The sequence below is a fragment of the Oncorhynchus masou genome, chromosome 29 (genome assembly GCF_036934945.1).
Source record: "Oncorhynchus masou masou isolate Uvic2021 chromosome 29, UVic_Omas_1.1, whole genome shotgun sequence".
Lineage (NCBI taxonomy): Eukaryota > Metazoa > Chordata > Actinopteri > Salmoniformes > Salmonidae > Oncorhynchus > Oncorhynchus masou.
Window position 1 is genome coordinate 91,861,149 of NC_088240.1, and position 21,963 is coordinate 91,883,111.

A 21,963-nucleotide genomic window follows, 5' to 3' on the forward strand; every position below is an offset into this window, starting at 1 on the left:
CGTACTGCATTAGCATTGAATAGCCCCCGCGATATGCAACTTTTCAGGGAAATTAGAAACCAATATCCACAGGCAGTTTGGAAAGCTACGGCTAGCTTTCTAACAGAAATTTGCGTCCTGAACCACAAACTCCAGAAAGTTCTGGGACAATGCAAAGTCCATGGAGAATAAGAGGACCTCCTCCCTGCTGCCACTGCACTCAGACTGTTAAACACTGTCACCATCGATAAATCCACGATAATTGATCATTTCAATAAGCATTTTTCTACTGCTGGCCATGCTTTCCACCTGGCTACCCCTGCCCTGGTCAACTGTCCTGTACCCCCCACAGCAACTCGCCCAAGCCTTCCCCATTTCTTTCACCCAAATCCAGATAGCTGATGTTCTGAAAGTGTTGCAAAATCTGGACCCCTACAAATCAGCCGGGTTAGACAATCTGGACCCTTTCTTTCTAAAATTATCTGCCGAAATTGTTGCAACCCCTATTACTAGCCTGTTCAACCTCTTTCGTGTCGTCTGAGATCCCCAAAGGTTGGAAAGCTGCCGCGGTCATCCCCCCTCATCAAAGTGAGAGAAACTCTAGACCCAAACTGTTACAGACCTATATTTTTGGTGATCTGATACTATTTCTGATTGTCTTAACTCACCACCACTAATGAGCTGTGAAGCTTCTCAAATGTTTTATGCACCTCAAACAGGACGTGAACCAAAGTCTGTTTTTACATCCATGGAGAAAGGCTACTATAAGGAACTGGTGTCAATTTGAAAAATATTTCCAGTTCTCTCCCTTAACCAATCGGATTGAAAAGGGGAGGGAAATGGTGGAAACGTCATAAAATAGCTGATTTACTTCTGATCTCCTTGCGCAAATAGCCGTCGGTTGTCTGTCAGGAGCTCCACTGGCGCAGGAAACTCTGAGGTTCCAGAATATTTTATACAATGTTGCAAGTTAGCACCAGCTTCAGTCTGGACCAAGTTGATAGTCGATACAATGTTTCACCTTCCTTGCAGACACGCCATGCGTAGCCAATGTAATTTATCAAGATATTTTCTACCTGCAGGCTGCAATGTTTTTATTTGATGACTTTATGTAGGCTATTTTTTTTACATACACTATAAATATATGAAGTATGTGGATACCACGTTTTAAATGAGTGGATTCAGCTATTTCAGCCTCGCCTCGCCCGTTGCTGACAGGTGTATAAAATCGAGCACACATCCATGCGATCTCCATAGACAAACATTGGCAGTAGAATGGCCTTACTGAAGAGCTCAGTGACTTTCAACGCGGCAGCATCATAGGATGCCACAATTCCAACAAGTCAGTCATATTACTGCCCTGCTAGAGTTGCCCCAGGTCAACTGTAAGTGCTGTTATTGTGTAGTGGAATCGTTTAGGAGCAACAACGGCTCAGCTGCGAAGTGGTAGGCCACACAAGCTCCCAGGACGGGACCGCTGGCGCACATACCGTGTATAAATCGCCTGTCCTCGGCTGCAACACTCACTTCCGAGTTCCAAACTGGAAGCAAAGTCGGCACGAACTGTTCGTCGGAGAGCTTCGTGAAATGGGTTTCCGTGGCAGAGCAGCCGCACACAAGCCTAAGATCACCATGCGCAATGCCAAGCGTTGGCGAGAGTGATGTTAAGTTTGCTGCCATAGAAAACACATTCTCTGGAGTGATGAATCAAGCTTCTCCATCTGGTAGTCTGGCGAATCTAGGTTTGGCAGATTCCAACTGTAATGTTTGGTGGAGGAGAAATATTGGTCTGGGGCAGTTTTTCCATGGTTCGGGCCCCTTAGTTCCAGTGAAGGGAAAGCTTAAACGCTACAGCATACAATGACATTCTAGACGATTCTGTGCTTTCAACTTTGTGGCAACTGTTTGGGGAAAGCCCTTTCCTGTTTCAGCATGACAATGCCCCCAGTGCACAAAGCGAGATCTATACAGAAATGGATTGTCAAGATCAGTGTAGAAGAACTTGACTGGCCTGCACAGAGCCCTGACCTCAACCCCATCGAACACCTTTGGGTTGAATTGTAATGTCGACTGCGAGCCACGCCTATTCACCCAACATCAGTGCTCAACCTCACTAATGCTGTTGTGGCTGAATGGAAGCAAGTCCCTGCAGCAATGTTCCAACATCTAGTGGAAAGCCTTCCTAGAATGGTGGAGGCTGTTATAGCAGCAAAGAGAGGACCAACTCCATATTAATGCCCATGAATTTGGAATGAGATGTACATGGTGTTTCTCTAGATTCTATACATGGTGTTTCTCTCCTCTCTCTAGATTCTATACATGGTGTTTCTCTCTAGATTCTATACATGGTGTTTCTCTCTAGATTCTATACATGGTGTTTCTCTCCTCTCTCTAGATTCTATACATGGTGTTTCTCTCTAGATTCTATACATGGTGTTTCTCTCCTCTCTCTAGATTCTATACACGGTGTTTCTCTCTAGATTCTATACATGGTGTTTCTCTCTAGATTCTATACATGGTGTTTCTCTCTCTCTAGATTCTATACATGGTGTTTCTCTCCTCTCTCTAGATTCTATACATGGTGTTTCTCTCCTCTCTCTAGATTCTATACATGGTGTATGTGTTAGGTCTTATAGTGTGTTGTTCCCATATTATCAGTGAACCACTTAATAGAATGCTTGACCTTTTGTTTTAATCTTAACATATGTTCCCCCCCCCCCCGCTTTCTCTACCTCTCCTGCTTCCTTCGTTTGCTCCCCCCCTCTAAACCCCCTGCCCCTCTCTCCTTCGCTTGCTCCCTCCCCGCCCCTCTCCCCTTCCTTTGCTCTCTCCCCCCTGCCCCTCTCTCCTTCCTTTGCTCTCTCCCCTCTCCCCTTCCTTTGCTCTCTCTCCCCTCTCCCCCCTGCCCCCCTCTCCCTCTCCCACTAGATCCCATTAAGACCGCCCAGGGCTCCCTGTCCCTGAAGGCTTACAGGTTAACACCCAAACTGATGGAGATCTGCAAGGAGAAGGACTTCTCAGCCGAGGGGTAGGCACACCACACACACACACACACACACACACACACACACACACACACACACACACACACACACACACACACACACACACGAGGAGACACACACACACATGCACCAGGCGCCACTTCAGAAGCTGGATGAGAATTGCCAAAGGCCATCAATACCACACAAAAACACACACACACACACACACACACACACACACACACACACACACACACACACACACACACACACACCACAGAGACACAAATACAAACTGCACCTTTACTGATAAGAATTCAGCATTAATGCTGTGCCTTGGTGAAACTCCCTTCAAAAGATACCAATGTCTGATGTTATTTTCCCCACGAGCAGGGAGAGCCTCATCAGAGCCTCTTAGTGATGTGATGATAGGGGTTTATAACTAATGTGTGTGTGTGTTGGGGCTGTCAAACAGCTATTCTGCCGTGTTGATCCTCTGTCTGGCTGGTTTTGACCCTCAGGCTGCTGGCCATTGATTTTAAATTGCATCTGAATGAAGTGTAATGAGAGAGACATTTTCAAATGGATCTGAGTTCCCACAAGCTGGTGTTTATGGAAAAAAAGGATCCCAACAGACTGGTATTAAATTGACCAGAAAATAAACTGCGTTTTGGATTTTAAAATAGGTGCACGTGGGTCACCTACCCCTTACCTACCCCCTCCCTAGGTACCCCTTACCTACCCCTTAACTACCCTTACCTAACCCCTCCCTACCCTTTCCTACCCCTTACCTACCCTTAACTACCCCCTCCCTACCCTTACCTACCCTTACCTACCCTTACCTACCCTTACCTACCCCCTCCCTACCCTTACCTACCCCCTCCCTACCCTTACCTACCTACCCCCCTACCCTTACCTACCCCTTACCTACCACCTACTCTTACCTACCCTTACCTACCCCCTACCCTTACCTACTCCCCTACCCTTACCTACCCCCTACCCTTACCTACTCCCCTACCCTTACCTACCACCTACCCTTACCTACCCCTTACCTACTCCCCTACCCTTACCTACTCCCCTACCCTTACCTACCCCCTACACTTACCTACCCCTTACCTACCTACCCTTACCTACCCCCTCCCTACCCTTACCTACCCCCTCCCTACCCTTACCTACCCCCTCCCTACCCTTACCTACCCCCTCTCTACCCTTACCTACCCCCTACCTACCCTTACCTACCTACCCCCTACCTACCCTTACCTACCCCCTCCTTACCTACCCCCTACCTACCCTTACCTACCTACCCCCTACCTACCCTTACCTACCCCCTCCTTACCTACCCCCCCCCCTACCCTTACCTACCTACCCCCTCCCTACCCTTACCTACCCCTTACCTACTCCCCTACCCTTACCTACTCCCCTACCCTTACCTACCCCCTACACTTACCTACCCCTTACCTACCCCCTACACTTACCTACCCCTTACCTACCTACCCTTACCTACCCCCTCCCTACCCTTACCTACCCCCTCCCTACCCTTACCTACCCCCTCTCTACCCTTACCTACCCCCTACCTACCCTTACCTACCTACCCCCTACCTACCCTTACCTACCCCCTCCTTACCTACCCCCCCCCTACCCTTACCTACCTACCCCCTCCCTACCCTTACCTACCTACCCCCTTCCTGCCCTTACCTACCCCCTACCTACCTACCTACCTACCTACCCCCTACCCTTACCTATCAAATATAAAATCATAGACTTCATTATAATCTAATAAACACAGAAATACGAGCCTTCGGTCATTAATATGGTGAAATCCGGAAACTATCATTTCCAAAAACAAAACGTTTATTCTTTCATTGAGGTGCTGAACTGTATTTAATCGGGTGGCATCCATCAGTCTACATATTGCTGTTACATTGTTACAGCCTTCAATGTTATGTCATAATTATGTCCAATTCTGACACAGTTCGCAACGAGCCAGACGGCCCAAACTGCTGCATAAACCCTGACTCTGTTGCACTGAACGCAAGAGAAGTGACACCATTTCCCTAGTTAATATTGTCTGCTAAGGTTTAAATAAAAAATCTACTTGGTGTTTAGGGTTAGGGACATTGGTGTTTAGGGTTAGGGACATTGGTGTTTAGGGTTAGGGACGTTGGTGTTTGTGGTTAGGGACGTTGGTGTTTGTGGTTAGGGACGTTGGTGTTTGTGGTTAGGGACGTTGGTGTTTGTGGTTAGGGACGTTGGTGTTTGTGGTTAGGGACGTTGGTGTTTAGGGTTAGGGACGTTGGTGTTTAGGGTTAGGGACGTTGGTGTTTAGGGTTAGGGACGTTGGTGTTTAGGGTTAGGGACATTGGTGTTTAGGGTTAGGGACGTTGGTGTTTAGGGTTAGGGGCGTTGGTGTTTAGGGTTAGGGACGTTGGTGTTTGTGGTTAGGGACGTTGGTGTTTAGGGTTAGGGACGTTGGTGTTTAGGGTTAGGGACGTTGGTGTTTAGGGTTAGGGACGTTGGTGTTTAGGGTTAGGTACATTGGTGTTTAGGGTTTGGGACATTGGTGTTTAGGGTTAGGGACATTGGTGTTTAGGGTTAGGGACATTGGTGTTTAGGGTTAGGGACATTGGTGTTTAGGGTTAGGGACATTGGTGTTTAGGGTTAGGGACATTGGTGTTTAGGGTTTGGGACATTGGTGTTTAGGGTTAGGGACATTGGTGTTTAGGGTTAGGGACATTGGTGTTTAGGGTTAGGGACATTGGTGTTTAGGGTTAGGGACATTGGTGTTTAGGGTTAGGGACATTGGTGTTTAGGGTTTGGGACATTGGTGTTTAGGGTTAGGGACATTGGTGTTTGGGACATTGGTGTTTAGGGTTAGGGACATTGGTGTTTAGGGTTTGGGACATTGGTGTTTAGGGTTAGGGACATTGGTGTTTAGGGTTTGGGACATTGGTGTTTAGGGTTAAGGACATTGGTGTTTAGGGTTAGGGACATTGGTGTTTAGGGTTAGGGACATTGGTGTTTAGGGTTAGGGACATTGGTGTTTAGGGTTTGGGACATTGGTGTTTAGGGTTTGGGACATTGGTGTTTAGGGTTTGGGACATTGGTGTTTAGGGTTTGGGACATTGGTGTTTAGGGTTAGGGACATTGGTGTTTAGGGTTAGGGACATTGGTGTTTATGGTTTGGGACATTGGGGTTTAGGGTTTGGGACATTGGGGTTTAGGGTTAGGGACATTGGGGTTTAGGGTTAGGGACATTGGGGTTTATGGTTTGGAACATTGGGGTTTATGGTTTGGGACATTGGTGTTTAGGGTTAGGGACATTGGTGTTTAGGGTTTGGGACATTGGTGTTTAGGGTTAGGGACATTGGTGTTTATGGTTTGGGACATTGGTGCAACGATTATGCTTTTTTCGCGAATGAGCTTTTGTTAAATCGTCCCCCGTTGGGCGAAGTTGAAGTAGGCTGTGATCCGATGATAAATGAACAGGCACCACTTTTATCATATGTAACGCAGGACAAGCTAGTTCACCTAGTAATATATTAACCATGTGTAGTTAACTAGCTAGCACCTTACCGTGGCTCCTTGCTGCACTGGCGTAACAGGTGTGGTCAGGCGTAACAGGTGTGGTCAGGCGTAACAGGTGTGGTCAGGCGTAACAGGTGTGGTCAGGCGTAACAGGTGTGGTCAGGTGTAACAGGCGTGGTCAGGCGTAACAGGTGTGGTCAGGCGTAACAGGCGTGGTCAGGCGTGGTCAGGCGTAACAGGCGTGGTCAGGAGTAACAGGTGTGGTCAGGCGTAACAGGCGTGGTCAGGCGTAACAGGTGTGGTCAGGCGTGGTCAGGAGTAACAGGTGTGGTCAGGCGTAACAGGCGTGGTCAGGAGTAACAGGTGTGGTCAGGCGTAACAGGCGTGGTCAGGCGTAACAGGCGTGGTCAGGCGTAACAGGCGTGGTCAGGCGTAACAGGCGTGGTCAGGCGTAACAGGCGTGGTCAGGCGTAACAGGCGTGGTCAGGCGTAACAGGTGTGGTCAGGCGTAACAGGCGTGGTCAGGCGTAACAGGTGTGGTCAGGCGTATCAGGCGTGGTCAGGTGTGGTCAGGTGTGGTCAGGCGTAACAGGTGTAACAGGCGTGGTCAGGTGTAACAGGCGTGGTCAGGTGTAACAGGTGTGGTCAGGCGTAACAGGTGTAACAGGTGTGGTTAGGTGTAACAGGCGTGGTCAGGCGTAACAGGCGTGGTCAGGCGTAACAGGCGTGGTCAGGTGTAACAGGTGTGGTCAGGCGTAACAGGTGTGGTCAGGCGTAACAGGCGTGGTCAGGCGTAACAGGCGTGGTCAGGCGTAACAGGCGTGGTCAGGCGTAACAGGCGTGGTCAGGTGTAACAGGCGTGGTCAGGTGTGGACAGGCGTGGTCAGGCGTGGTCAGGCGTGGTCAGGTGTGGTCAGGCGTAACAGGCGTGGTCAGGCGTAACAGGTGTGGTCAGGCGTGGTCAGGCGTGGTCAGGCGAAACAGGCGTAACAGGCGTGGTCAGGCGTGGTCAGGCGTGGTCAGGCGTAACAGGCGTGGTCAGGCGTGGTCAGGCGTAACAGGCGTGGTCAGGCGTGGTCAGGCGTAACAGGCGTGGTCAGGCGTGGTCAGGCGTGGTCAGGCGTAACAGGTGTGGACAGGCGTAACAGGCGTGGTCAGGCGTAACAGGCGTGGTCAGGCGTAACAGGCGTGGTCAGGTGTGGTCAGGCGTAACAGGCGTGGTCAGGCGTAACAGGCGTGGTCAGGCGTAACAGGCGTGGTCAGGCGTAACAGGCGTGGTCAGGCGTAACAGGCGTGGTCAGGCGTAACAGGCGTGGTCAGGCGTGGTCAGGTGTAACAGGCGTGGTCAGGTGTAACAGGCGTGGTCAGGCGTAACAGGCGTGGTCAGGCGTAACAGGCGTGGTCAGGCGTAACAGGCGTGGTCAGGCGTAACAGGCGTGGTCAGGTGTAACAGGCGTGGTCAGGCGTAACAGGCGTGGTCAGGCGTAACAGGCGTGGTCAGGCGTAACAGGCGTGGTCAGGCGTAACAGGCGTGGTCAGGTGTGGTCAGGTGTGGTCAGGCGTAACAGGTGTAACAGGCGTGGTCAGGTGTAACAGGTGTGGTCAGGCGTAACAGGTGTAACAGGTGTGGTCAGGCGTAACAGGTGTAACAGGTGTGGTTAGGTGTAACAGGCGTGGTCAGGCGTAACAGGCGTGGTCAGGCGTAACAGGCGTGGTCAGGCGTAACAGGCGTGGTCAGGCGTAACAGGCGTGGTCAGGCGTAACAGGTGTGGTCAGGCGTAACAGGCGTGGTCAGGTGTAACAGGCGTGGTCAGGTGTAACAGGCGTGGTCAGGTGTAACAGGCGTGGTCAGGCGTAACAGGCGTGGTCAGGCGTGGTCAGGCGTGGTCAGGCGTAACAGGCGTGGTCAGGCGTAACAGGCGTAACAGGCGTGGTCAGGTGTGGTCAGGTGTGGACAGGCATAACAGGCGTGGTCAGGCGTGGTCAGGTGTGGTCAGGCGTAACAGGCGTGGTCAGGCGTAACAGGTGTGGTCAGGCGTAACAGGCGTGGTCAGGCGTGGTCAGGTGTGGTCAGGCGTAACAGGCGTGGTCAGGCGTGGTCAGGCGTAACAGGCGTGGTCAGGAGTAACAGGTGTGGTCAGGCGTAACAGGCGTGGTCAGGCGTGGTCAGGCGTAACAGGCGTGGTCAGGAGTAACAGGCGTAACAGGCGTAACAGGCGTGGTCAGGCGTAACAGGTGTGGTCAGGCGTGGTCAGGAGTAACAGGTGTGGTCAGGCGTAACAGGCGTGGTCAGGAGTAACAGGTGTGGTCAGGCGTAACAGGCGTGGTCAGGCGTAACAGGCGTGGTCAGGCGTAACAGGCGTGGTCAGGCGTAACAGGCGTGGTCAGGCGTAACAGGCGTGGTCAGGCGTAACAGGCGTGGTCAGGCGTAACAGGCGTGGTCAGGCGTAACAGGTGTGGTCAGGCGTAACAGGCGTGGTCAGGCGTAACAGGTGTGGTCAGGCGTATCAGGCGTGGTCAGGTGTGGTCAGGTGTGGTCAGGCGTAACAGGTGTAACAGGCGTGGTCAGGTGTAACAGGCGTGGTCAGGTGTAACAGGCGTGGTCAGGCGTAACAGGTGTAACAGGTGTGGTTAGGTGTAACAGGCGTGGTCAGGCGTAACAGGCGTGGTCAGGCGTAACAGGCGTGGTCAGGTGTAACAGGTGTGGTCAGGCGTAACAGGTGTGGTCAGGCGTAACAGGCGTGGTCAGGCGTAACAGGCGTGGTCAGGCGTAACAGGTGTGGTCAGGCGTAACAGGCGTGGTCAGGTGTAACAGGCGTGGTCAGGCGTGGTCAGGTGTGGTCAGGCGTAACAGGCGTGGTCAGGCGTAACAGGTGTGGTCAGGCGTGGTCAGGCGTGGTCAGGCGAAACAGGCGTAACAGGCGTGGTCAGGCGTGGTCAGGCGTGGTCAGGCGTGGTCAGGCGTGGTCAGGCGTGGTCAGGCGTGGTCAGGCGTAACAGGCGTGGTCAGGCGTGGTCAGGCGTGGTCAGGCGTGGTCAGGCGTGGTCAGGCGTGGTCAGGCGTAACAGGTGTGGACAGGCGTAACAGGCGTGGTCAGGCGTAACAGGCGTGGTCAGGCGTAACAGGCGTGGTCAGGTGTGGTCAGGCGTAACAGGCGTGGTCAGGCGTAACAGGCGTGGTCAGGCGTAACAGGCGTGGTCAGGCGTAACAGGCGTGGTCAGGCGTAACAGGCGTGGTCAGGTGTAACAGGCGTGGTCAGGCGTGGTCAGGTGTAACAGGCGTGGTCAGGTGTAACAGGCGTGGTCAGGCGTAACAGGCGTGGTCAGGCGTAACAGGCGTGGTCAGGCGTAACAGGCGTGGTCAGGCGTAACAGGCGTGGTCAGGTGTAACAGGCGTGGTCAGGCGTAACAGGCGTGGTCAGGCGTAACAGGCGTGGTCAGGCGTAACAGGCGTGGTCAGGCGTAACAGGCGTGGTCAGGTGTGGTCAGGTGTGGTCAGGCGTAACAGGTGTAACAGGCGTGGTCAGGTGTAACAGGTGTGGTCAGGCGTAACAGGTGTAACAGGTGTGGTCAGGCGTAACAGGTGTAACAGGTGTGGTTAGGTGTAACAGGCGTGGTCAGGCGTAACAGGCGTGGTCAGGCGTAACAGGCGTGGTCAGGCGTAACAGGCGTGGTCAGGCGTAACAGGCGTGGTCAGGCGTAACAGGTGTGGTCAGGCGTAACAGGCGTGGTCAGGTGTAACAGGCGTGGTCAGGTGTAACAGGCGTGGTCAGGTGTAACAGGCGTGGTCAGGCGTAACAGGCGTGGTCAGGCGTGGTCAGGCGTGGTCAGGCGTAACAGGCGTGGTCAGGCGTAACAGGCGTAACAGGCGTGGTCAGGTGTGGTCAGGTGTGGACAGGCGTAACAGGCGTGGTCAGGCGTGGTCAGGTGTGGTCAGGCGTAACAGGCGTGGTCAGGCGTAACAGGTGTGGTCAGGCGTAACAGGCGTGGTCAGGCGTGGTCAGGTGTGGTCAGGCGTAACAGGCGTGGTCAGGCGTAACAGGCGTGGTCAGGCGTAACAGGCGTAACAGGTGTGGTCAGGCGTAACAGGTGTGGTCAGGCGTAACAGGTGTGGTCAGGCGTAACAGGCGTGGTCAGGCGTAACAGGTGTGGTCAGGCGTAACAGGTGTGGTCAGGCGTAACAGGCGTGGTCAGGCGTAACAGGCGTGGTCAGGCGTAACAGGCGTAACAGGCGTGGTCAGGCGTAACAGGCGTGGTCAGGCGTAACAGGCGTGGTCAGGCGTAACAGGCGTGGTCAGGGGTAACAGGCGTAACAGGCGTAACAGGTGTGGTGAGGCGTAACAGGCGTGGTCAGGCGTAACAGGTGTGGTCAGGCGTAACAGGCGTGGTCAGGCGTAACAGGTGTGGTCAGGCGTGGTCAGGCGTAACAGGCGTAACAGGTGTGGTCAGGCGTAACAGGCGTGGTCAGGCGTAACAGGTGTGGTCAGGCGTAACAGGCGTGGTCAGGTGTAACAGGCGTGGTCAGGTGTGGACAGGCGTAACAGGCGTGGTCAGGCGTGGTCAGGCGTGGTCAGGCGTGGTCAGGCGTAACAGGCGTGGTCAGGCGTAACAGGCGTGGTCAGGCGTGGTCAGGTGTGGACAGGCGTAACAGGCGTGGTCAGGCGTGGTCAGGCGTAACAGGCGTGGTCAGGCGTGGTCAGGCGTAACAGGCGTGGTCAGGCGTAACAGGCGTGGTCAGGCGTGGTCAGGCGTGGACAGGCGTAACAGGCGTGGTCAAGCGTGGTCAGGCGTGGTCAGGCGTAACAGGCGTGGTCAGGCGTAACAGGCGTAACAGGCGTGGTCAGGTGTGGTCAGGCGTAACAGGCGTGGTCAGGCGTAACAGGCGTAACAGGCGTAACAGGCGTGGTCAGGCGTAACAGGTGTGGTCAGGCGTAACAGGCGTAACAGGTGTGGTCAGGCGTAACAGGCGTGGTCAGGCGTAACAGGCGTGGTCAGGCGTAACAGGCGTGGTCAGGCGTAACAGGCGTGGTCAGGCGTATCAGGCGTGGTCAGGTGTGGTCAGGCGTGGTCAGGCGTAACAGGTGTAACAGGCGTGGTCAGGTGTAACAGGTGTGGTCAGGCGTAACAGGTGTAACAGGTGTGGTCAGGCGTGAACAGGCGTGGTCAGGCGTAACAGGCGTGGTCAGGCGTAACAGGCGTGGTCAGGCGTAAAACAGGCGTGGTCAGGCGTGGTCAGGCGTGGTCAGGCGTAACAGGCGTGGTCAGGTGTGGTCAGGCGTAACAGGCGTAACAGGTGTGGTCAGGCGTGAACAGGCGTGGTCAGGCGTAACAGGCGTGGTCAGGCGTAACAGGCGTGGTCAGGCGTAAAACAGGCGTGGTCAGGCGTGGTCAGGCGTGGTCAGGCGTGGTCAGGCGTAACAGGCGTGGTCAGGCGTAACAGGCGTGGTCAGGCGTAACAGGCGTGGTCAGGCGTAACAGGCGTGGTCAGGCGTAACAGGTGTGGTCAGGCGTAACAGGCGTGGTCAGGTGTAACAGGCGTGGTCAGGTGTGGACAGGCGTAACAGGCGTGGTCAGGCGTGGTCAGGCGTGGTCAGGCGTGGTCAGGTGTGGTCAGGCGTAACAGGCGTGGTCAGGCGTAACAGGTGTGGTCAGGCGTAACAGGCGTGGTCAGGCGTAACAGGTGTGGTCAGGTGTGGTCAGGCGTGGTCAGGCGTAACAGGCGTGGTCAGGCGTAACAGGCGTGGTCAGGTGTGGTCAGGCGTGGTCAGGCGTAACAGGTGTGGTCAGGCGTAACAGGCGTGGTCATGCGTAACAGGTGTGGTCAGGCGTAACAGGCGTGGTCAGGTGTGGTCAGGCGTGGTCAGGCGTAACAGGCGTAACAGGCGTGGTCAGGCGTAACAGGCGTGGTCAGGCGTAACAGGCGTGGTCAGGCGTAACAGGCGTGGTCAGGCGTGGTCAGGTGTAACAGGCGTGGTCAGGCGTAACAGGCGTGGTCAGGCGTAACAGGCGTGGTCAGGCGTGGTCAGGCGTGGTCAGGTGTGGTCAGGTGTAACAGGTGTGGTCAGGTGTAACAGGTGTGGTCAGGCGTAACAGGCGTGGTCAGGCGTAACAGGCGTAACAGGCGTGGTCAGGCGTAACAGGCGTGGTCAGGCGTAACAGGCGTGGTCAGGCGTAACAGGCGTGGTCAGGCGTAACAGGCGTGGTCAGGCGTAACAGGCGTAACAGGCGTGGTCAGGTGTAACAGGCGTGGTCAGGTGTAACAGGCGTGGTCAGGCGTAACAGGCGTGGTCAGGCGTAACAGGTGTGGTCAGGCGTAACAGGTGTGGTCAGGCGTAACAGGCGTGGTCAGGTGTAACAGGCGTGGTCAGGCGTAACAGGTGTGGTCAGGCGTAACAGGCGTAACAGGCGTGGTCAGGCGTAACAGGCGTGGTCAGGCGTAACAGGCGTGGTCAGGCGTAACAGGTGTGGTCAGGCGTAACAGGCGTGGTCAGGCGTAACAGGCGTGGTCAGGCGTAACAGGCGTGGTCAGGCGTGGTCAGGCGTAACAGGCGTGGTCAGGCGTAACAGGTGTAACAGGCGTAACAGGTGTGGTCAGGCGTGGTCAGGCGTAACAGGCGTGGTCAGGCGTAACAGGTGTAACAGGCGTAACAGGTGTGGTCAGGCGTAACAGGTGTGGTCAGGCGTAACAGGTGTGGTCAGGCGTGGTCAGGCGTAACAGGCGTGGTCAGGCGTAACAGGCGTAACAGGTGTGGTCAGGCGTGGTCAGGCGTAACAGGCGTGGTCAGGCGTAACAGGCGTAACAGGCGTGGTCAGGCGTAACAGGCGTAACAGGTGTTGTCAGGCGTGGTCATGCGTAACAGGTGTGGTCAGGCGTAACAGGTGTAACAGGCGTGGTCAGGCGTAACAGGCGTGGTCAGGCGTAACAGGCGTGGTCATGCGTAACAGGCGTGGTCAGGCGTAACAGGCGTAACAGGTGTTGTCAGGCGTGGTCATGCGTATCAGGTGTGGTCAGGCGTAACAGGTGTGGTCAGGCGTAACAGGCGTGGTCATGCGTAACAGGCGTGGTCATGCGTAACAGGCGTGGTCAGGCGTAACAGGTGTGGTCAGGCGTGGTCAGGCGTAACAGGTGTTGTCAGGCGTGGTCAGGCGTAACAGGTGTGGTCAGGCGTAACAGGTGTGGTCAGGCGTGGTCAGGCGTAACAGGTGTGGTCAGGCGTGGTCAGGCGTAACAGGTGTGGTCAGGCGTGGTCAGGCGTAACAGGTGTGGTCAGGCGTGGTCAGGCGTAACAGGTGTGGTCAGGCGTAACAGGTGTGGTCAGGCGTAACAGGCGTGGTCGGGCGTAACAGGCGTGGTCGGGCGTAACAGGCGTGGTCAGGCGTAACAGGTGTGGTCAGGCATGGTCAGGCGTGGTCAGGCGTGGTCAGGCGTAACAGGTGTAACAGGTGTAACAGGCGTAACAGGCGTAACAGGCGTGGTCAGGTGTAACAGGCGTGGTCAGGCGTGTCAGGCGTGGTCAGGCGTGGTCAGGCGTAACAGGTGTAACAGGTGTAACAGGCGTAACAGGCGTGGTCAGGTGTAACAGGCGTGGTCAGGCGTGGTCAGGCGTAACAGGCGTGGTCAGGCGTAACAGGTGTAACAGGTGTAACAGGCGTAACAGGCGTGGTCAGGTGTAACAGGCGTGGTCAGGCGTAACAGGCGTGGTCAGGCGTAACAGGTGTAACAGGCGTGGTCAGGCGTAACAGGCGTGGTCGGGCGTAACAGGCGTGGTCAGGCGTAACAGGCGTGGTCAGGCGTAACAGGCGTGGTCGGGCGTAACAGGCGTAACAGGCGTGGTCGGGCGTAACAGGCGTAACAGGCGTGGTCGGGCGTAACAGGCGTAACAGGCGTGGTCGGGCGTAACAGGCGTGGTCGGGCGTAACAGGCGTGGTCAGGCGTAACAGGCGTGGTCGGGCGTAACAGGCGTGGTCGGGCGTAACAGGCGTGGTCAGGCGTAACAGGCGTGGTCAGGCGTAACAGGCGTGGTCAGGCGTAACAGGCGTGGTCAGGCGTAACAGGCGTGGTCAGGTGTAACAGGCGTGGTCAGGCGTAACAGGCGTGGTCAGGCGTAACAGGCGTGGTCAGGCGTGGTCAGGCGTAACAGGTGTGGTCAGGCGTAAAAGGTGTGGTCGGGCGTAACAGGCGTGGTCGGGCGTAACAGGCGTGGTCAGGCGTAACAGGCGTGGTCAGGCGTAACAGGTGTGGTCAGGTGTAACAGGCGTGGTCAGGCGTAACAGGCGTGGTCAGGCGTAACAGGCGTGGTCAGGCGTGGTCAGGCGTAACAGGTGTGGTCAGGTGTAACAGGCGTGGTCAGGCGTAACAGGCGTGGTCAGGCGTAACAGGCGTGGTCAGGCGTAACAGGCGTGGTCAGGCGTGGTCAGGCGTAACAGGCGTGGTCAGGCGTAACAGGCGTGGTCAGGCGTAACAGGCGTGGTCGGGCGTAACAGGCGTGGTCAGGCGTGGTCAGGCGTGGTCAGGTGTAACAGGTGTGGTCAGCCTGCCACGCAGTCTCCTCATGAAGCAACTGGCCAGAATCAGCATCCAAAAAGGCCCACTACCAATTTGTTATGAAAACTTGAAATCTGCCCAAATGAATCGGTCATGCCGACCTCTACCCCCCCCCCCCCACTTAACCACCAACTGAACTACCTATCCACCCACCTACCTACCCACCTACCTACCCACTTAACCACCAACTGAACTACCTATCCACCTACCTACCTACCTACCTACCCACCTACCTACCCACTTAACCACCAACTGAACTACCTATCCACCTTCCCACCCACCCACCCACTTAACCACCAACTGAACTACCTATCCACCCACCCACTTAACCACCTACCCACCCACTTAACCACCAACTGAACTACCTATCCACCCACCTACCTACCTACCCACCCACCCACCCACCTACCTACCCACTTAACCACCAACTGAACTACCTATCCACCTACCTACCTACCCACCCACCTACCTACCCACCCACTTATCCACCACCTGAACTACCTACCTACCTAGCTACCCACCCACCGACCTACCTAAGCACAACCGTACCTGCCCACTTAACCACCAACTGAACTACCTACCTATCTGACTCTCTGTCCAGTTCATTGTCGAGCTTTTCATTTGTTTTGTTGGGTCGTGTTCATTATAGGCACAGAGTGGGAGGGAACGAGACACCACCTGAATTTGTCCAATGAGAAACGCTCTTTTTTTTGGTGTCTGTTTGGTGATGTTTGGCTATGTTGTGATTGACTAGGGAAGCCTGTTAGTTTCTAATGCACCAGGTCCTCATCAGTCTCTCTCAATACGCTGCTGATTGAAAGACCAGGAGGACAATAGCGGCTCTATTGCTTGGCTGGCGAGACTCATTTCACCACCGTTATTATGAGTACAATCTGAATAATATATAATTTCAAAGGAGGGCTTCAGTTTTCTATGATGGGTTCTTTCCATGTGGCTGTATTTGATGTTTTATAAGCTGCTGTTTTTGTTATCTTTTAAATGAAAGGCAGGAAGAGAGAGACTGCACTGAATTAGACTAGACTCTACAGGAAGAGAGAGACTGCACTGAATTAGACTAGACTCTACAGGAAGAGACTCTACAGGAAGAGAGAGACTGCACTGAATTAGACTAGACTCTACAGGAAGAGACTCTACAGGAAGAGAGACTGCACTGAATTAGACTAGACTCTACAGGAAGAGAGAGACTGCACTGAATTAGACTAGACTCTACAGGAAGAGACTCTACAGGAAGAGAGAGACTGCACTGAATTAGACTAGACTCTACAGGAAGAGAGAGACTGCACTGAATTAGACTAGACTCTACAGGAAGAGACTCTACAGGAAGAGAGAGACTGCACTGAATTAGACTAGACTCTACAGGAAGAGAGAGACTGCACTGAATTAGACTAGACTCTACAGGAAGAGAGAGACTACACTGAATTAGACTAGACTCTACAGGAAGAGAGAGACTGCGCTGAATTAGACTAGACTCTACAGGAAGAGACTCTACAGGAAGAGAGAGACTGCGCTGAATTAGACTAGACTCTACAGGAAGAGACTCTACAGGAAGAGAGAGAATGCACTGAATTAGACTAGACTCTACAGGAAGAGAGAGACTGCGCTGAATTAGACTAGACTCTACAGGAAGAGACTCTACAGGAAGAGAGAGACTGCACTGAATTAGACTAGACTCTACAGGAAGAGACTCTACAGGAAGAGAGAGACTGCGCTGAATTAGACTAGACTCTACAGGAAGAGACTCTACAGGAAGAGACTCTACAGGAAGAGACTCTACAGGAAGAGAGAGAATGCACTGAATTAGACTAGACTCTACAGGAAGAGACTCTACAGGAAGAGAGAGAATGCACTGAATTAGACTAGACTCTACAGGAAGAGAGAGACTACACTGAATTAGACTAGACTCTACAGGAAGAGACTCTACAGGAAGAGAGAGAATGCACTGAATTAGACTAGACTCTACAGGAAGAGAGAGACTGCACTGAATTAGACTAGACTCTACAGGAAGAGAGAGACTACACTGAATTAGACTAGACTCTACAGGAAGAGACTACAGGAAGTGAGAGAATGCACTGAATTAGACTAGACTCTACAGGAAGAGAGAGAATGCACTGAATTAGACTAGACACTACTCTCTGTTATGTTGTCAATATGGTCCAGTTTTAGACTAGACTCTACTCTCTGTTATGTTGTCAATATGGTCCAGTTTTAGACTAGACACTACTCTCTGTTATGTTGTCAATATGGTCCAGTTTTAGACTAGACACTACTCTCTGTTATGTTGTCAATATGATCCAGTTTTAGACTAGACACTACTCTCTGTTATGTTGTCAATATGGTCCAGTTTTAGACTAGACACTACTCTCTGTTATGTTGTCAATATGATCCAGTTTTAGACTAGACACTACTCTCTGTTATGTTGTCAATATGATCCAGTTTTAGACTAGACTCTACTCTGTTATGTTGTCAATATGATCCAGTCTCTCTGTTATGTTGTCAATATGGTCCAGTTTTAGACTAGACTCTACTGTCTTATGTTGTCAATATGGTCCAGTTTTAGACTAGACACTACTCTCTGTTATGTTGTCAATATGATCCAGTTTTAGACTAGACTCTACTCTCTGTTATGTTGTCAATATGATCCAGTCTCTCTGTTATGTTGTCAATATGATCCAGTTTTAGACTAGACACTACTGTCTGTTATGTTGTCAATATGGTACAGTTTTATAAACACACTTGGCAAATTAGTTCAACTACATTTTGTAGAGCGGGCATTCAAATTGAATTGGGTTGAATCATTGACTTTGAATTGAACTGGGTTGAATCATTGACTTTGAATTGAACTGGGTTGAATCATTGACTTTGAATTGAACTGGGTTGAATCATTGACTTTGAATTGAACTGGGTTGAATCATTGACTTTGAATTGAACTGGGTTGAATCATTGACTTTGAATTGAACTGGGTTGAATCATTGACTTTGAATTGAACTGAGGTTGAATCATTGACTTTGAATTGAACTGAAGTGATTATTTTCTCTCCCTCCTCCCCAGATTGAAGAAGGCCATGATCGGTTTTGAGCACATGTTTGAGGAGGTTCCCATTGTGATCAAGAACTCCCACCTGATCAACGTTCTGATGTGGGAACTGGAGGAGAAGTGCACTGTGGCCGACAAACACGAACTGCTCAACCTCTCCAGCAGGTATGTGACGTGGTGCTGTCTACCCCTAGTGCCCTAGAAGGTAGGGTCTAGGGGTTGATGTGGGAGCTGTCTACCCTAGTGCCCTAGAAGGTAGGGGCTAGGGGTTGATGTGGGTGCTGTCTACCCCTAGTGCCCTAGAAGGTAGGGTCTAGGGGTTGATGTGGGATCTGTCTACCCTAGTGCCCTAGAAGGTAGGGGCTAGGGGTTGATGTGGGAGCTGTCTACCCCGAGTGTCCTAGAAGGTAGGGTCTAGGGGTTGATGTGGGAGCTGTCTACCCCTAGTGCCCTAGAAGGTAGGGGCTCGGGGTTGATGTGGGAGCTGTCTACCCTAGTACCCTAGAAGGTAGGGGCTCGGGGTTGATGTGGGAGCTGTCTACCCCTAGTACCCTAGAAGGTAGTGGCTCGGGGTTGATGTGGGAGCTGTCTACCCTAGTACCCTAGAAGGTAGGGGCTCGGGGTTGATGTGGGAGCTGTCTACCCTAGTGCCCTAGAAGGTAGGGGCTAGGGGTTGATGTGGGAGCTGTCTGCCCTAGAAGGTAGGGGCTCGGGGTTGATGTGGGAGCTGTCTACCCTAGTTCCCTAGAAGGTAGGGGCTAGGGGTTGATGTGGGTGCTGTCTACACCAGTGGGGGGGGTCCGGCTGGTCACGGGGTGGTGCTGTGCTCTGTCTGTCTCATTGTGTCTCTATTATCTAACCAACCAGGTCCGTCTTAGCCCACATCTGAATCCCAAATTGACCCCTCCTCTACACTCGATTTAATTAAAGCTCTCTCTCTTTCTCCACGAACCCATTGTTCCTGCAGTGAGGAGGATACACCAACTTTATAGAATGTTTCCATTCATTTATCTGCAGAGAATCGCCAAAAAGTCTCCCGGTCTGAAAAACAAGGGAGCCAAATTAAAGTGTCTCCCACCGATGCAAATCTGTAGGCTACTGACCAGTCACTCACCTTTTAACGTCACTGTCTGGCAAGTCCTGGTGAACTTCATATGGAGAAATCCAAAACGAGATCTTTAGTTACTCGTCCCGCTGTGACGCCACGGACATGTACTGTAGATACGGTGTCTGGTTTATGAACGACAAGGACATGGGCTTCATTCAGTCAGTGTGGCACCTTTTAATAGACAAGTCCAGCTGTTCGTCTATCAAAGCACAGTAAATAGCCGTTGAACCAACACGTCATGGCTGCATGTGGAACACGGAAAGGAGAACAATATCCGGAATGGATCTGGACTAATCCTTACCTCATTATGTGTGGGGGGGCGCTAATCCTTACCTCGTTATGTGGGGGGGCTAATCCTTACCTCGTTATGTGGGGGGGGGCTAATCCTCACCTCGTTATGTGGGGGGGGCTAATCCTTACCTCGTTATGTGGGGGGGGGGGGGGCTAATCCTTACCTCGTTATGTGGGGGGGGGGGGGGGGGGCTAATCCTTACCTCGTTATGTGGAGGGGGCTAATCCTTACCTCGTTATGTGGGGGGGGGCTAATCCTTACCTCGTTATGTGGGGGGGGGGGGGGGCTAATCCTTACCTCGTTATGTGGGGGGGCTAATCCTTACCTCGTTATGTGGAGGGGGGCTAATCCTTACCTCGTTATGTGGAGGGGGGCTAATCCTTACCTCTTTATGTGGGGGGGGGGGCTAATCCTTACCTCATTATGTGGGGGGGGGGGTAATCCTTACCTCGTTATGTGGGGGGGGGGGGCTAATCCGTACCTCGTTGTGGGGGGGGGCTAATCCTTACCTCGTTGTGGGGGGGGGGCTAATCCTTACCTCGTTATGTGGGGGGGGGCTAATCCTTACCTCATTATGGGGGGGGGGCTAATCCTTACCTCATTATGTGGGGGGGGGGCTAATCCTTACCTCGTTATGTGGGGGGGGGGGGGGGGGCTAATCCTTACCTCGTTATGTGGGGGGGCTAATCCTTACCTCGTTATGTGTGGGGGGCTAATCCTTACCTCGTTATGTGGGGGGGGGGCTAATAATCCTTACCTCGTTATGTGGGGGGGCTAATCCTTACCTCATTATGTGGGGGGGGGGGCTAATCCTTACCTCATTATGTGGGGGGGGGCTAATCCTTACCTCATTATGTGGGGGGGGGGGGGCTAATCCTTACCTCATTATGTTGGGGGGGGGGCTAATCCTTACCTCATTATGTGTGGGGGGGGGGGGGGGCTAATCCTTACCTCATTATGTGGGGGGGGGGGGCTAATCCTTACCTCATTATGTGGGGGGGGGGGGGGGGGGGCTACTCCTTACCTCATTATGGGGGGGGGCTAATCCTTACCTCATTATGTGGGGGGGGGGCTAATCCTTACCTCGTTATGTGGGGGGGGGCTAATCCTTACCTCGTTATGTGGGGGGGGGCTAATCCTTACCTCATTATGTGGGGGGGCTAATCCTTACCTCATTATGTGGGGGGGGGCTAATCCTTACCTCATTATGTGGGGGGGGGGGGGGCTAATCCTTACCTCATTATGGGGGGGGGCTAATCCTTACCTCATTATGGGGGGGGGCTAATCCTTACCTCATTATGGGGGGGGGGGGGGCTAATCCTTACCTCATTATGTGGGGGGGGGGGGGGGGGCTAATCCTTACCTCATTATGTGGGGGGGGGGCTAATCCTTACCTCATTATGTGGGGGGGGGGCTAATCCTTACCTCATTATGTGGGGGGGGGCTAATCCTTACCTCATTATGTGGGGGGGGGGCTAATCCTTACCTCATTATGTGGGGGGGGGGCTAATCCTTACCTCATTATGTGGGGGGGGGCTAATCCTTACCTCATTATGTGGGGGGGGGGGGGGGGCTAATCCTTACCTCATTATGTGGGGGGGGGCTAATCCTTACCTCATTATGTGGGGGGGCTAATCCTTACCTCATTATGTGGGGGGGCTAATCCTTACCTCATTATGTGGGGGGGGCTAATCCTTACCTCATTATGTGTGGGGGGGGGGGGGGCTACTCCTTACCTCATTATGTGGGGGGGGGGCTAATCCTTACCTCATTATGTGGGGGGGGGGGGCTAATCCTTACCTCATTATGTGGGGGGGGGGGCTAATCCTTACCTCGTTATGTGGGGGGGCTAATCCTTACCTCATTATGTGGGGGGGGCTAATCCTTACCTCATTATGTGGGGGGGGGGGCTACTCCTTACCTCATTATGTGGGGGGGGGCTAATCCTTACCTCATTATGTGGGGGGGGGGCTAATCCTTACCTCGTTATGTGGGGGGGGGCTAATCCTTACCTCGTTATGTGGGGGGGCTAATCCTTACCTCGTTATGTGGGGGGGGCTAATCCTTACCTCGTTATGTGGGGGGGGCTAATCCTTACCTCATTATGTGGGGGGGGGGGGGGCTAATCCTTACCTCATTATGTGGGGGGGGGGCTACTCCTTACCTCATTATGTGGGGGGGCTAATCCTTACCTCATTATGTGGGGGGGGGGGGCTAATCCTTACCTCGTTATGGGGGGGGGGGGCTAATCCTTACCTCGTTATGTGGGGGGGGGGCTAATCCTTACCTCATTATGGGGGGGGGGCTAATCCTTACCTCATTATGTGGGGGGGCTACTCCTTACCTCATTATGTGTGGGGGGGGGGGGGGCTAATCCTTACCTCATTATGTGGGGGGGGGGCTAATCCTTACCTCGTTATGTGGGGGGGGGGGGCTAATCCTTACCTCATTATGTGGGGGGGGGGGGCTACTCCTT

General features: G+C 53.4%; 1 protein-coding gene across 1 annotated transcript in view; it reads left to right on the forward strand.

Moving 5' to 3' along the window:
• LOC135520981 (eukaryotic translation initiation factor 3 subunit H) overlaps positions 1-21,963 on the forward strand; it is a 129,157-nt gene that overhangs the window by 83,287 nt on the left and 23,907 nt on the right. Inside the window, exons 4-5 of the mRNA XM_064946868.1 lie at positions 2,908-3,007; positions 18,103-18,252. Of these exons, the coding sequence (XP_064802940.1) occupies positions 2,908-3,007; positions 18,103-18,252 (250 nt within the window). The remainder of the gene's footprint in view (positions 1-2,907; positions 3,008-18,102; positions 18,253-21,963) is intronic.